The sequence below is a fragment of the Prinia subflava genome, chromosome 7, assembly GCF_021018805.1.
Source record: "Prinia subflava isolate CZ2003 ecotype Zambia chromosome 7, Cam_Psub_1.2, whole genome shotgun sequence".
In the NCBI taxonomy this organism is placed as follows: Eukaryota; Metazoa; Chordata; class Aves; order Passeriformes; family Cisticolidae; genus Prinia; species Prinia subflava.
In genome coordinates, this window is record NC_086253.1 from 25,852,154 (window position 1) to 25,868,917 (window position 16,764).

A 16,764-nucleotide genomic window follows, 5' to 3' on the forward strand; every position below is an offset into this window, starting at 1 on the left:
CTAATTGCAAGACTTCCTTGATCTTAATCCATTTCAGATTGTTCGTATTTCAGAGATACAACCCAAGACTTGTCAATCATAACATTCACTAGCTTTAGGGGTTTTTTTACTTCCTTAACTTAAACTAAATGAAAAGAACAGGCCTACAACATGGTGTTGCATATCCTTTACAGACTGAACCAAGAAAACAGATTTTCACTGATTTTGACAGTGCTTTTGAGACATGTTTAGTTTCTTCCTATGCTTGTTTGATTGTTTGATGTGTATTGAAATTAGAGTTTTTAAAATAGGAAAATAGATTTATATCTGTATATCTGGATACTGGATATATTATCCCAATTATTTCAGATGTGCTTCTGAAGTACCTAAGAAAGCTCAATTAGAAAACATTCTCACTAACAATAAAAGAGGAAAAAACCCAAAAACACTTAACACTGAAAGCAATTTTTTAAAAACTTTTTTCCTGAAAAAATAATGCTTTAACCTAGTATTACTGTCTCCTTCATTTTGTAATTAAAGCAATTTAATGATATGTCAGCTTCTCTAAATGTAACAAGGGGAAGACTTTTAAAAATTTATGGTAATAAATTAGCACTTTTTAATAATGAAAAACATACACACAAAAGTACTTAACAGACTAAGCCATTATGAAATCTTTTATACCTTGAGCCAGTTTGCACAAAACATATTTGGGGTTCTGCATTGATACATATTTTGTATGTAGAAGAACATAATATTCCTTAGTTAAACAGTAATATTTTGTATGCAGTTCAAAAAGATTTGTGGCTCTTTATAAATTAAATTTCACCTGAAAATAAGAATCAGGTGTGCATATGAATGTATGACATAAAAAGATAAATATTCCATTCCACTGATAGTGATCTAAAATTATAAAAGTATCTTTTGTACTTGTAAAATGGCTGCTGAAAACTATCTACACATTCAAGATAATGTATTCCTCAAAAATCTACCTTGAGAAAATCAGAAAAGGTTTCCTCACCAATCCTTTAAATATGTTTTAAGGATACAAATCTGAATAGCAGATTTATTTCTCTGCAACAAACTAGGTAGTCACTAGGTAATTAGTTTTTTAGGTAGGTGTGCTAAGGTGTAGGTCTAATGTCCACAGTTATATTAGCACTTGAGAATGTGGTCTTAGTTTTGGTCTCTGTAATTAAAAAAGTACTCACCTACAAAGGTAAGCAGGATCACCAGCAAAAGGATAAGGGCACAGATGCATGGAATCAGTATCAGGAGCAACAGTCGAAGGAACTTGGCAGAAGCCAGTTTCTGAGAGCAACCATCCCCCATATTATCCTCATCTGCTCCTAAGACCTGAAAAACAAAAATGCGGTTTTACCGTGCTGGTGAACATCAGTAACTGCTGTGCTTTCAATAGCAGTCCTCCCTCCCTATTACACAGCTACATGATTTAAATATATGCTGTAAATGGCTAATAGATTCTTAATGACAACTTGTATGTAAATTTTCTTTCTGATGGAAAGTCTAATGCAATCTATATAGGTTAAACAGACTTTTTCAATACCCACCAAAAAGAGTTATGGTTTCATTGAAATTTCTAAACATTCCTGATGAACTGGATGTTGGCTAGACATTTCATTTGAAAAAGATGTAAAAGACATAAAAAACTTAAGGAATAAGGCTAAATACAGATTATTTTATAATTAAAAATAATCTATTGTTAATTATTCAAGAGCTCCGTGTTCTTACTTCTTTTATTAAAGATCAAGCTATTATTATAACCTTTGTTTTAAGTGACATTAGAAGGCTTATTATGCACAGTAATGATGTCTAATTTTTTTAAGTACGTTATAAAATTGTAACTTAATACAGTACTCTGTAGAGTTTGCAAATCACATTTTCTGTTCTATGAGTGTGTTGGGGGTTAGATTTGGGTTTTTTTTCTTCTCACAGAATTTTTTCCCGTAAGTTTCCAAGAGGCCTCGATGACTACTTAGTCAGAACAAAAGGAGTACTTGAGGGAGATGGCAGCACGAGGCTACACCTACTGCTTCTGAGTCCCTGGGAGTGTCCCTCAGAGGGGAGAGATGATGAGCTTTGGGAAAGGCAAGAAGACAGAGCTGGGGGAAGGGAGCTCACTCTTGCTCTCAGCGCCGAGGAGGACGGTCAGGCTGCCCTCTGCCTCGTCCTGGGAAATCTACCCTCATCTGCTGTGTACCCGGGAATCCTGAGCTCGCTTTCTCCAGCCTCCCCCCACTGCCGCCGCTGCTTCTTCGGAGCTTTGAGGTTCCCCTGCTACTCTGTAGCCCAGCACTGCCCAGCCCTGCCGGGACACCCCTGCTGCTCCAGCTGCCAGCGCAGAGCTCCTCATCTCATCCACCAGCCCGGGACTTTCCTCCCTTCCAGCTCGGCCTCTCGGAGCCCTGCAGGGGCACCGAGATCAAACTGCTCTGGGCTTTTGTAAAAGAAAGCCCTCAAGGTTCCTGGTTCTGTTTATTATTAATGCTGTAGTTGTTGTTTGTTTATCGTTTTGTCATATATACTAGTAAAGAACTGTTATTCCTACCCCCATACCTCTGTCTGAAAGTTCCTTTAATTTTTTTAATTTGGAATAATTTGGAGGGAGGGGATTTGAATTCTCCATCTCTAGGGAGATCCTGCCCCTTCCTAGCAGATATCTGTCTTTCAAACCAAGACAGAGTGGAATACAAAAGAATAGAGAAAAACAATTTCCTGAATTCAGTTGAGCTGCACAAAGTACAAAAATTCAAACCCTTGCAAAAACCTAAATATGCATTTTATATTTTTTAAGCCTGACTCCATTAATACTATGATCTCATATACTGGAGAAATGTCATACTTTTTAAACAGAAACAAAAACAAAATTCCAAATTGATATTTAATAGAAAGATTGAAACTGTTTTGAAGTCAATGCCTCTTTATTTGAAATTGACCAAAAAATAAAATCTTCCCTGTGAAACTGGATGATAGGTTTATTCATTCCAGACAGTGTCTTCCCAAAGGATGACTAATAGTTTATCCTCTTTGTCAGGAAGATCAATCACATAAAAGTTCGTTGTGTCAGGACAAAAGAGTAAAGGCATCCATTACGCTGACAGCCTCTCCCCGAAGAACCTCGAGAGACTGAAGTCTACAACATAAATAATATTAGTCTTGTAAATGCCAGTCTCTGTGGGTTATCCCTTTGGCTGGCTCTGCTGAACGTGTCTTTCTGTAAAGAGAGCTCATCAGTCTGACAGGCACAAACTGAAGCTGGACTATTTCTTAAGGAATTGCTGCAAAGAGACTGGATTTATACCACCCCACAACCTCACTGCCCATTTACTGCCTTGAATGAGAAGACTGTAGGATTAAGTATGATTTGCAGAATAGCTTTCCATCATTCTGCAATGTCACTTGTTCCAGCATGGCACAAAGACTATTTGGAAGAAAATTTTCCTTATTGATGACAGAATTATCAACTACTCCTGAAACCCCTGGTTACTAGACACTGCAGACCCTGAACAGACAGCAGAAGCTAAGAAACTGCATTTGTGAAGTTGTTCGTATCTTTTCTGACACTGCTAAGCATCACATCATCTGACCACTTCAGGACTAATCCAGTGCAGTGTCTGTCCCATTTGACTTATTTTCCTACTTCCACTGTTCAAAGTAAAGACATTAACACTGAAAATGCATATGGTACTGGTATGGTGTGAGCTGCTAGTATTATCTCACCTCCTCTGATTCCAGTGATTCAGTCTCAACACAGTTCTACTACTAGATTTATCTGGCAAGCAGGATGGTAAACTTAAAGATGTTGGATTTATCTGAAACAGCCATCTCAGGATGATAATAAAGAGCGTCTGTTGAAACAGTCTGAGTGAGATGACAAGGTCTATAATCTGATACTCATTTCCCATAATATGAGAAACATAAATAATATTGAAGAGAGTTAATTGCTTGTCAGAATTGTTTTTTTCTTCATCAGCAGCTTATTTAGAAGTTGTAAATGTTTCAAACCAAGACTGCAGGATATCTCAGCTTAATTAATGCCCTTATCCCCAAGTGACATCTAAAACATTCAGTCACAGATAAAGTTAAGGACTTAGGTGAATATTAGGAACTTCATTCCATGGGACCATTTAGATAATACTTGCTTGACCTCCTGCAGTCCACACCTGTCTACCTTTTCACATTGAAGCCTTCAGTGAAGCCTTCAGCCTTCAGCCTGACGTTTTACTTCTGGTAATGCTGGAATCTAGCAGCTTTAGCTGCTGTAATCATAGCAGGCTTCCCTGAATTCCACAACCTGGCTTTGCACAGCATGTATTAGGTAGGCTCCCTTGTGAGTTCTAAGCATAGGTAATAGAGAAATAACACAACTCTGCTATGAATACAGATCTTCCAAAACACTTGCATAATTATTTCTGAAAGCACAGAAACGGTGCAGTAGATGCAGTGCTCCCACAGGAAATGGGGCAGTTGAGTTCAATACCCTCTTTCACCTGAAACAGTTAAAAATTAGATCTACAGCTCAGCAAACTATCACAACCGCAGGAACACAGACTCCTTCTGAATCAGAGCACGCTATGCCTTGAAATAATGGTGCTGTGTAAAAAAGAACCCGGTTCTTCTGGGCCAGTCAACAAGGAGCAGGACCATCACTACACAGTCCAGTGGTCAAGGCTCAGGAGCTGATTCTTAGTTTCTTCAAGACAAACGAATTTTAGATCCAGCTTATTTTCCTAAAGAAGTTACTCCCAACCAAGACGCACTTCTTGCAATTCCCAAGCAGAAATGTCCAACTCTACCCAGTGTAATACAAAGGAAATTCTGACTCAGGACTCCTCAGAGTTTGTCAGGGGAGTAAAAACTTAGCAAGCAAGAACAAAACTTTGTTCTCAAATATTTGAAAAACATTCAGAAATAGTATCCATCATCACTTTTTGACTCTTTCTGTGAGGTGGAGGTGACATTGAATATTCAAGAGATACATGAGATCTTAAAAATCTCAAGCACAAGTGTTTAAATGGGAGCAATTACCACCACTGTTGTGCATATACCTTAGAGTTAACCTAGCAGAAACATTAAATGTGTGCCAATTAAAACAATGAGCTTCTGGCAATCCTCTGCTTCTGTGTGAAACATTTTCTAAAGTCTACTGGCATTGCGAATACTACTTACTTTACATGTTCAATACTAAATGAGAACATCAAACATTTTCTTTCTTGTCCACTCTTGAAAGCAATAAACCTTAATCTTTGTGTTGACAACTCACTGCCACAAATATTTGCCACAAATTGAGCTGTTGTATCCATATTTGCTCCCAGTGTCTGCTCAAGAAAAGAATACAGTATTTTTAAAGACATGTTCCTCTAAGCACCATGAATTGCTAGTTCTGTAGAACAGAAAAGTAAATATTTATAGACAACTGAACATCATGTTGTATTTTTCCCTTCTACAAGAAAAGACCTTTGGAAAAACAATACACCTGTTTAAGTCATCATCAGTGATAATGCAAGCATAAACTTAATTTTTTCCTCTTTCTCAGGTTTAATCATTTTTCATCACTTGAACATCTCCATTAGGTTTTTTTTCTGTCAATTTCTTTGATGAATATGAACTAGAGATAGTGCCAACTGGTTCCTATATCAACAATGAGAATTTAGTAAAGTGTCCTATAGATAAACATGAATGCATCACACCTACTGTTTGTATATTCCCTGATAGTATTTCTTTTCTTCTTGCCACCTAATACTGCAATACACAAAAAAGACATGCACCAACCTGAAGTGCTCTAGTATGACAATGGTATCTGCATAAACTTCAGACATGCTCTGTTCTCTCAGTTCTAATAAATAATGGAATAGAAGAACAAATAATACACTAAAGACATAAATAATGGAATCTTCAGATAAAAATGGGCCTATGGAAGGAAACGAGTGCCAAATGCTTATTCCTTGGCTCACTTCAAACTTCTAGGTTAGTGGCTGAGAGAAGAAACTAGTCTCCCTCAACTCTCTGTGTAGTCAATAGTTCCTCTGACTCATTCTCTAAGTCTGTAAGACTGAGGTACCTACCTGGTAGATAGAAATTTATTTCCCTTTCCAAGGGAAGGACAAGAAGACTTAAAAGCAGAATCTTTGTGGGCCCACTGAAAGAAACCAAGCTAAATGCTAAAGATTTCAGCATAAAATAGATTTAGCCAAAAATCTCTAACACTGGACTAAAGCATATTCTCAATAATTGAAGAACACTGGTGCAAGGTTCTCTTCCTACCACTGTTGTTAAAAAACTCCATCTAAGAAATATTCTTCTGAATTAAATACTACATGCACTATAGTTAGGAAATATCAGTGTTTGTTTTTTAAGGCAAGAAGCCATTTGTTTTTAATACAAACAGTTTGAATTTAACAAGAATATAGACAGAAGAGAGGATGCCTAAAAACATCAGATATTTTCTTCTGATGGCTAAGTTTTGTCCCTCATGAAAATTACATTAACCACTGCTTATCTGAGTGGCATTCTTTCAGTAATAACTGCAATAAAGGAAATAGACTGAAAAGAAATTCTGAGCTAATTTCAGTGCAGATATTTAAATAATAATAGGTTTATCTAGGACTTCTGGATAAGATTGCTCAGTTTATTTTCCAGAACCACAGAGGCAGGAAAAAAGTAATATGGAAAAGAGTGTGTAGTCCCATCTGACTACAAAAAGACTAAAAATTCATTGGATCAAAATTCACAGCTTATTTTCTGCAAGACGTGGAAAGAATCTGATCTCATGGCTGTCATTTCAATAACATGCCTGTCATATTAAAGCATAGAAATGACAGATTACATTAAGATTTATGGGTATGGTAGCATGGTAGCATGCAATTTTCCTTTTAGATACTAAAAGTATCTAAGTTACTAGTCTATAAAACAGCCTGAATCATGGTATAAGCACTCGACAAAAATATCTCCTGCTGTTGTCACCACAGAACTAACAGATGTTCTCCAATAAAGAAGTATCATTAGGGCTAATTGCCTACTGTCAGTATCTTCTGTGCATGATGGGTCTCTACAAAGAAATGCAGAAGACACCTCTTAGATCAGATGCATTAATATATCTTGAGCAAGCCGTACACCAAAGCATTATTTAGCGTTTGTAATGGAAAGAAATGGAAGGAAGTACTACCATGAAATGCAGAAAGAACGTCAGGGGGCAGTAAACAGGTGACCTCATAATACCATTGTCCTCAGAGGTCCTCATAATGCCACTGAGGAATCTGCTATCCAGACAAGCAATAAATATTTAAGAGTAAGAAAGCGATCTGCAGCTCCTTCCATATCCTTGATAATATTCCTCTTCTAATGCTGAAGCAGTGCTCAGGTGTCAGCTCTTGTGATTTCATCTGCTCTTATGATGCTGGTCTTAAATCTCTAGATACTAGACTGACACGACCATCCTGGCCATTATAGCTTTCCCTTGGCCATTAAAGGAAAATTCCCACCTGTTATGGCTACAGAGCAAAAACTGAACATGTGCAGTGTCAATGTTTAAGCACAAAACACCACACAGATATATAAATTTAACCATACTCATTCTCACAGCCTTTTCTGATCAACTCATAATAGTCAAAGGCCAGGTAATGAGTAACAGAAGCTGAAAATGGCCTACATTTTTTATCAGTTCTGTCCAGTTTACATGAATATTAGAAGTCAGCAATGCATCTCCATTTGACTACTTTATTGTCAAAAAAATATAACAACATACTTCAAAAGTCACTGTAACAAGTAGAAAGTGTAAGATAAATCTTCCAAAGGTACAAAGTCACATGCTAAGAACACAAACAGGCAAAAAGTTGCGTAAGATTTCATTTTCTGTGTTAGAGAACCAAACTGAAATGGGCCCTGAAGACTGAATGTTAAGGCAGCATAAGAAACTGGATACTAACAAGCTTTTGTCTGCAAATACAAGCAGTATCCAAATTCTAGTGTACACAAATTAAAGAACAGTAGTGTCACAGTTATCCTAAAAGGAAATAGTTCCATTTAGGGGGGGGGGGGGGAAGGAAGAAAAAAAAAAAGAAAGAAAAAAAGAAAGAAACAAACAAACAAACAAAACCCCAAACAAACAAACACAAACCAAAACTTTTCATGCAGCAAAGCAGTAAAAAAACCCCAAACACCTTTTCATACAGAAGGTAGGAAAGAATCCCAAACAACAAACCCTTTTCATACAGCAAGTCGGCAAACATGAAAAGCATATTATCACAAGTTGTTATTTGCCAATGAACTGCATTGAAATATTTTCCTGATAGTTCAAGTTTAGTGTAACCTTGTAATTTCTCCCAGGGAATTCCATATCCTCAGACAAATTAGAAATTGCTGATATAATTCATTAGAAGTTCATTTTGACAATCAGACCACCTTTCTGTTCCATGAAATTAATCAATCCAAAACACACAGTATCCCACTAAGGAAGATGTCATATAAAGTTGGGCATATCTTTCCAAAGAAATATTTGATTTGTGCTAGATGCCATGTACACCCAGATTCTTTTGGCTGAAGCATAAACCTGAAACACATTTAATCTTTTTGATGTACATTTGCACTTAAAATAAGTAAAGTGCAACTGTGTCAGTGATGTTTCATCTGTGTTGAAAAAGATTCAATGTGTAAATTAGGTGACGTTTTGCCTTTCACACTACTATAGACACCCACTATTGACTTCTGTTCAGAAGACTTTTCAAGCTGTTTTTAAACCAGTTTGAGATACAGTGTTGCAAAAATCAAACTGGGCATTACCAGAAGTCAGTCACCAATTCAGATTTACAAATGTTTATGTGATATTCTTTCCTTCATTTGTGTTACACAAATTTAGAGTTCTTGACTCCCAACAATTTCAGCAGTTTTGTGAGCCATTGAAACTATTTTGGTATGCAGGAGAAGCTCAGAAGGGACAAGGTGACATTCAGGTGTGTCTCTCCATGTTCAGTGACAACACTGCTCTTATGCTGCTCCAGCTTCAGTTTGAGTGAGCCAGTGGAAATTTGCTGAGACCAAATCCAAAGGCACACCTCCGGTGTTCCACTCACCCGTGTGTGGGAAACGCTTCCCTGCCGCCTGCCAAGCGACATCTCCTTTGGTGTCCAGTGTGACTGCAGACACCTCCTGCATAACCCACCCTCACTCTGCATTTCCAGCTGAGGAATGACCAGCTATCAGAGTCATCAATGTGTGTGGGATTGCATTTTATGGAAATGGTTTGCTCTGGCTCACCCCTGGAAAATGTATGGTTTATCCCAAGTCTGTACCCTCCCTGCAGTATCCTGTATCTGTAACCTCATTGGCTGGAGACTGTTACCGCGCCCCTTTGAACCTCTGTGATAAGAATGCTAAGGCAGAAGGCTCTGCCCCTCTTGCCCCTCTACCCCTGGAGGCCTCCTGATGCTCCCTTTCCCTCTCCTCCCTTCCCCCCCCCTTCCCTTCCCCTCTCCCTCAGTGAATAAACCCTCACCTCATCAGCACCCCACCGGCATCTGAGTCTCCTTGCCTGCCAGCACGGGAACACCACGACCCCAAAAGACCCCGGGGGTCTCCGGGGGGCACTCCCTGGGGACCCCCCCATAAATTTAAACAACAACAAATGTGCACTTCCAATCTGCTTTTACCTGGGATGGCAGATAAATGCTGTACCACCGGTGGTGCCAGCACCCAATATCTTTATAGTGCATGCTCAATTAAGAGAGCCTCCTTCTGATGCAGCTTCTCATTCATAATTCATTCTTCCCTTTCTGAAGGCTTTGAGGGAGGTGGAGGTAACCTGGACACTCTGACACAGGCACTGTGGCCAGGTGATTTGGGATTCTGAGTTTATTCTCATTTCACCTAGTTCTTTAGGGAAAGAATACACTGTTCTATCCTGGCAATGTAGTGGACTACAAAGGCACTTTTTAAAACATCTATTTGATATCAAAATAAATGAAGAAATAATTTAATAATTAGTCTCCCTGAAAATGCTTTATTTGGAAATCAGAAACTTATTGACAAGCGAACTATTGACCTTGATTCTCCATTACAGGTAATCTATGCTTAACATCTCATGCAAAGGATGGAAGTGGAAAAGAAAGGATTTTCCTGGATTCCATGTGTAATAACAATAACTGTTCTCCATCTCCTTATAAATAAGAATTAGACATACCATTGGCCAACATATACAGTCAGTACAAATCAGTCTTCAAAATTTGAATTAGAAAACAGGGGAAAAAGGATATATATCATTACTAGAGGACTATATACTAAAGGATGATATATCATTACTAGAGGTAGTATCATTCTTAAATAAAATTCTTAATATGCTGTAATCCCTTCATTTTTAAAAAGACGTGCTGCTGAAAAATTGTTTTGGCATAAATGTTAATTGTTTACATATCTACTTATATATTGCACATATTTACAATCATTTATGATTTCGCTGATGTAGACTTACAACAACTGTGGGGATACTTCCCACATTTACAATGGAACTCTGTTGATTCTCAAGAATGTTCAGATTAGGAAATAGTACAGCTAATGGCAAAGTTACTACAATTCTAAGTTCTCTCTTTATTACTCACAGCTGGTAGCAAAGACGTGTGACTTTGCCATGCCTCATAAGATGAGTAAGATTCAGTAAACATATGGAAGATAGCAAAGATTTTTTTAAAACTGAAATGTGTATGAAAGGCGTTCATTTAAAGGATTAGACTATGGTTAGCATTATCTGATATTTCTCAGTGCCAGAACACGAACAGCCGTTCAGCCCGCTTCAGCAAGCAGTGGGAAATTCTTCTGGGGAAAGTACTCTTTAACAAATGCAGAATTCATGCTCTAGGGGTTATTAGTTTTCTTAAAGTTTCTATGGCTTGCAAAAATTACACATGAAAGTTTCCGCAATGCCGTGCTGTTTTTCTGAACACACAGAGAGACTGTTCTAATGCTTTCCTGACTACCCAGATGTTCATTGCATTGAGCTAAGCATGCTGAGCAGTGATGGAAGCCTCTGGCTACACACTGCTGAGAATCACAACCAGCAGCAGGGAGTAACGCAGTACCCTCTTCAGGTTCCTGCCTTGCTGGGAATTCAATGAGCAGATGTCTGCAGAAGAGCCATTAGAACCAGAAAGGCAAAACTGAAAACCATAAAAAACCCCACAGAAAAATCTTAGAGGCCTACTTTCTGACAATTAAAAATAAAATTTAAAAAAAAAATTTAAAAAATTTTTAAAAAATTTTTAAGGGGTGGAGGGATACTATCACAGGAAAACCTCCTCTTAAAAGCATCTTTCAAGCCTGGAAAACTAGAAAGGGCAAAAAGAAATCTTGCCAGTCCTGTGGCTCACAGTCCATGAATCAGTGACCCACTGCCTGTGTAGAAACCCCGTCAGAAGCCCCATCCCACACAAGGTAGTTAGAGCTCATAATTGGACATAACTTTTTTCCTGTTAATATCTCATCAGTAGGCTTAACCCTCTGTGCCATGCCTATTGCTGATTATGCAAGTGCTTAACCCATTTAAAATCAGAAGTTTTCAATTACATCAACTGGATGGTAAACCAGAATGCAAGCTAAAAAAAATGCAGGAATCTTCTTGGAAGCATTAATCTCTATTTTTCATGCATTTTGTATTAATTTTTCATTAAAAATGCATAATTATTCTTCAACTATAAACATCTGCCTAGAAGAAATTAAAAATTAGAATTTGAATGTATAATGTTAACTTTACTGACTTTTTTCTGAATGGTGAATAAAAAAGATACTAACCCTTGGACCAAAGATAAGGCCAACAGCAATATTAATCAAAGGAAAGGACATGATTTAGTGTCAAAGCAAAGCCTTATCTGTTCAGAATAGCTGGGTTTTTATTTGACCTCTTCCCAAAGATGAAAATGGGTTTACACAATGTCACAAAGGTCGATAACCTACTACCTAAAAAAATTTAGAGGTGACTCATTCATTTTTCAGTAGGGTATCACTTTTTTCAGAAACATGTCATCTTTGAACATTCTCTTCAGCAAAAGAAAATCAAGAAAGAGAAGGATATTTTTTGAAACTACCAAGACATTGTGACAGAAATAACTGGAGATGTGACTAGAGATTAAACCTATTCAATATTGCTGAACTTACCAAAAAAATGAGCTGATACAGAAAATTCAAGATTAAGTGGGTTAACGAGGCACTTACATTGGTGTATATATTTGACTATGACTTTGATATAATACTAAAGTTTTATGGATCACATAAAGATTTACAGGATAAAAACATTCAAGTCACTGAAACAATAATAACCTGATTATTTTGCCAAACAAGAAAAATTCTACTGTATTAATGGCTAGCAATATTCAATTTGTCATCCCTAGAACCGATGCCAGGTTTCCTTCCATTCATATTTTCTTTGGAAAACTCCAAGAGTCATAGAATAATCCTATTTATGATAAGGAAAAAGCAAATGGAAACCATCTGGATTCTCAAAACGTCCAGGCTACCATCAACACTATTCCATATCTCTCACTTTATAGGGAAAAGGATTTGTTAACAACTTTTAAACACATTCAATCATAATTTCAGACTTCCTTTCCAGGCTTGTCTATATGCTCTACAAATTATTTAAGCTAACACCATTAAAAACGCTGATCAGGGACAAAAAAAAGTTTAAGAAAATGCACTTGCTACTTAATTCTTCTGTTACATAATTGCTGCATATCAAAAAGCAATGTGAGAGAGAAAAAAAAGAGAAGAAGGATAGCTTCTTACTCTACAGTTCCTAATATTCTTTCAGATATAGTCTCCATTTAGACAATATTTGCAGATGCATAGAACTAGCATCTTTCAAACAATAAAGTATCTCTCAGCAACATCTGTCCCTCAATACTGTGTCATGGCAAAAATGCACAGGTTGTTAAGGCCAGCTGGGCTCAGCTCTCTGTGTTTCTTCCTGGAGATGTGAAAAGGCAGGAGGCTGGGGAAAGCCTGAGAAATGTAGCATGTGCTGCTTCCATACTCTCCAGGTGCCACTGGTTTCAGGATAACTTTAACACAGGCAAAACAATGCACCCAGCAAAAAATCTGAGAGCAAAAGCAGCAGCAATGGAAGACATCTCCAAGTCACTCCAGTGTCCCACAGAAGTCTGGAGAAAACATAATTGTGTATTACAGCTGTATGCTGTACTACTGCATGAATGTACTGCAGAGCTGCGGGACTCAGGGATGTGGGATAGAAAACTCCTCAGTGCTACCTACCAGAGGTTTTATTTCCAAGAGAAAGACCTGACTGCTTTCTGAAATCTAGTGAGATGAACAATGCAAGGAATGAGCATATAAGCAATTTCTCACTGCTTCACTTAGAGGCAGAAAACAGGGACAGTGAGAGTCTCTTTCCTTAGGAAATGCTTCCTGAGTCTTTGATGTTACCAAGTAACTTCCACTAATATTAGAGTGACAGTATAGGCCATTTTGAAACTAGGAGTTCTCTGAGGTGTTGAACAGTAATAGAAATTGCTTTGGGCATTTACTACTACTGCTAAATTACTGCCAAGTGAAATCTCTCTCTGGCATCAAACAAATCAGTTCTGAAAGATTCTAGCACATTATTTTTTTAAAATGCCGAGTTCTGTATACGGCAAAACTGAGTGTTACAGGTTTTAGGAAGGGAAGAAGGGAAAGACAGACTTTGACAATCACTAACCAGTCGGTCCCAAAGCAACAGCACCATACACCGAATACTGGAATCTCTCTGAACTACAACACGTGAATTGGAGTAGATGAAATCTGATGCAGTCCTAAAAAAAAGGAAACTCTACCTTCACTTCCTTTCCCTTAAAGGATTAGGTGAAGATTAACTAAATGTTCAGCATACAAAATACTTCTTTTGCAAGAAAAAGTTAGCCTTGGAATTCTGAAAGAGCAATAGCTTACAGGAGCACCTGCAGTGATGCAACCTGACAGTCTTTTTTCCCACAGACTTACAGGAGCTGTCCCCCAGGGCAGTGCTTGAATCATCACAGCATAAACTTCATTCAAAAGCTGCTCTTCCAGTATCTGGTTTTCAGCCTCTATTCACTTTCTAGAGATCAACATGCTGAAAAGTTACCTTATGCTGGAAAAAACTCAAAAAACCCCAGAGAACTGTAAACAGTGTGGCACCCAAACAAGCACATGATGCAAAGGTTCCACTCTAATGACAGAAATTATGAAAAGGAACAGAATTTCCTTTTGGAAATGGATGGCTGGATTCTTTTCATACCTTCATGATTCAGGGAATGGAATGAATTCCATTCATGATAGGGAAAGAGGGACGGGGAAGCAGACAACCACAAAGACAACACTGCTACTCTGGTCAGTACTCTGGCCACCCCTTCTGTCCCAATTACATGGGCATCCATGTAGGTGGCAAGCTGCTGGCAGCAGAGGGACTGCAAGGTTGGCCTCCTTGAGAAGAGAGCAGGAGCTGCTGTGTGCCAGGTATGTCCAGTTCCACCTAGATCCACACCACAGGACACAGCTGAGCCCATCAACCAAGTTGGTGGTGCCTCTGTGAAAAAGTATTTAAGAAAGGGCACACACACCATACAGGCAGAGAAGCAGGAAAAGAGTGAGAAACAGCAGTGCCAGCACCAAGGTCAGAGAAGTATGTGCTCCATGGTAGAGCAAATACTCTCAAAATACTGCAGCCCACAGAGGATCCACACCAGAGCAGAGGATGAGTAAAAAGGAGTAGCAGAGAAACACAGTCCTTCCCTGAGCTGTTCATTGCCTCACTGCAAGGACTGAGTGCTACCTGTGGTGATAACAAGGGGGAAGAAGAGGAGTCTGGAATGAAGCTGAGTCTGGGAAGTGGGGATGAGAGGTGTTTTCCTGAAGTGTTTTAATGCTTGCTTCATGTTTTGGGGTTTTTTTTCCCAATATCTGAATCAGTCAATATGTATTAATCAGTAATAAACAAATTTACTCCATTTGAGTCTGTTTTGTCCATGACGGTAATCAGAAAGGGATCCCCCAGCCTTTTTCTTGACTCAGGAGCTTTCTCATTCTTTCTATTTTCTCCCCAGTCCTGCAGGATGGGGTTGGGAGAGAGCAAGTGGACATGTGGTGCTTGGCTGTGGGCCAAGGCCACCCCACCACCACCCCTGGAGTCCAATGGGCACTGAGGGTCAAGAACTGTGACATGGATGCACCACAAGGACAAGGCATAGCAGCATCAGGCAGCATTTTCTAGTGTCTGTTGCTGGTCTTAACCTCCAGATGTTCAAGTTTCAGAGCTAAAACAACCAGAAATAATATATGCACCATTCAGTTACAAGCACTGCTTTAAATTATAATGGCTTGAAACCATACCAAGGAGCACCTATCCCTTCAGGGGAGCAGTTGTCTGCACAAGTTAGGCACAGTATGGAATCTAATTCAGACTTCAGAGGTAGCAACATTCTCACCTCTTTTTGAAATGAGAATCTCTTGACAGTCATCTCATTATTATTTTTACATTTAGGATATTAAACCATTATTCGTATTTCTTTCATCTTTGCTGGTTAGAAAGGTAACCCGAAATTAAAAACGCTACTTGGAACTATCTGTTCCATAGCAGAAATGAATTATGCTTCCGTCTGACAGCGAGAAAAGCATTTAGCACTGGGGCATTGAAGTGTACATAGATTTAGGAGCAGGGGGGAAGCTCTCAGCGCTGACGGGAGCCGGGAGCGCCCAGGGGGCAGCGGGAGCCGGGCCCGGTGCGGACCGAGAGCCGCCGGGACCTGCCGGCGGGGCTCCCCCGCCGCGCTATTTTTACTGCGGTATGTTTTGCATTCAGACTTTCCACTGCAGGCGGCCCGGGTCAGGGGATCCGCTCTGCCGGGGGAATCTGACAGGTCAGCTCAGCCGGAGTTATTTATAGAGGGCGGGGGACTGAGGGGAAGGATGCGATCGGCATCGTATTCTTCTGCCGCGGGGCTGCGGACTGGGAGAGGCACCCAGGAGCAGCCCCCGCTCCACCCCTCAGCACAGCCGGGCAAGGCGGCCGCGGCCGGGAGAGGGACAGCCCGCCGGACACGGGGGCTGCTGCTGCGACAGCCCAAGGGACAAAGCCCTGGCGCTCCTCCTGCCCTCTCTCCCCCCACTTTAACTCATGCAGCCTCTCGAGGAGTGAGGGCCACCCCGCGCCCGCAGTGCCAGGTCCCAGTAAGGGCAGGGGCCTCTCACGCCCTGGCACCCAGAGTGAGGATCAGCACAGTTCTGGGGGAAACTGCATGCACCCACAAAACAACGGCAGAGAGCCAAGAGAATTAAAAATTCAGAGTCAATGACAGAAGTCAGGCTGGAGCTATCTGGATACTGTCCTCAGTCACTGTTGAGTGTGAAGACTTTCACAAGGAGGATTTAAGCTTTCTCTCTCCAACTATGACAATCCGTCACTTCACACATCACCTACCCTTCTCTCCTGGCACTGGAGAACTGTATGTACCCAGCCTGTCACTTATGAGGTCCATTTCTTTTCAGCAGGGAAAGAAACTGGGACAGACTACAAGCATCAGTATTTCAAACTGTAATCGGACTGCCCCCTCAAGCCCTGCTGCTTGCTTAGCTGCTTCATCCTGAAGGCATTTAAATATCCGGAGGTGTCTGGCAGCCACATTTGGAAGGGCCTCAGCTGCATGTGCAAGTCTAAAACTGCCCTGCTGCAAGTGGCCTGACATCCGCCCCTGCCAAACCCTGGCTGGCATTCAGAAACAAGACATTCATCTGGCCCTGTAAGCACTTGCT

General features: G+C 39.8%; 1 protein-coding gene across 4 annotated transcripts in view; it reads right to left on the bottom strand.

Annotated features, from left to right (window-relative positions):
* The window catches only part of CORIN (corin, serine peptidase), a 143,114-nt gene that overhangs the window by 117,418 nt on the left and 8,932 nt on the right, over positions 1 to 16,764 (bottom strand). For all 4 annotated transcript variants that reach the window (XM_063401885.1, XM_063401886.1, XM_063401884.1 and 1 more), the window contains one exon: positions 1,191 to 1,335. In XM_063401885.1, the coding sequence (XP_063257955.1) occupies positions 1,191 to 1,311 (121 nt within the window). In that variant the 5' untranslated portion in view covers positions 1,312 to 1,335. The remainder of the gene's footprint in view (positions 1 to 1,190; positions 1,336 to 16,764) is intronic.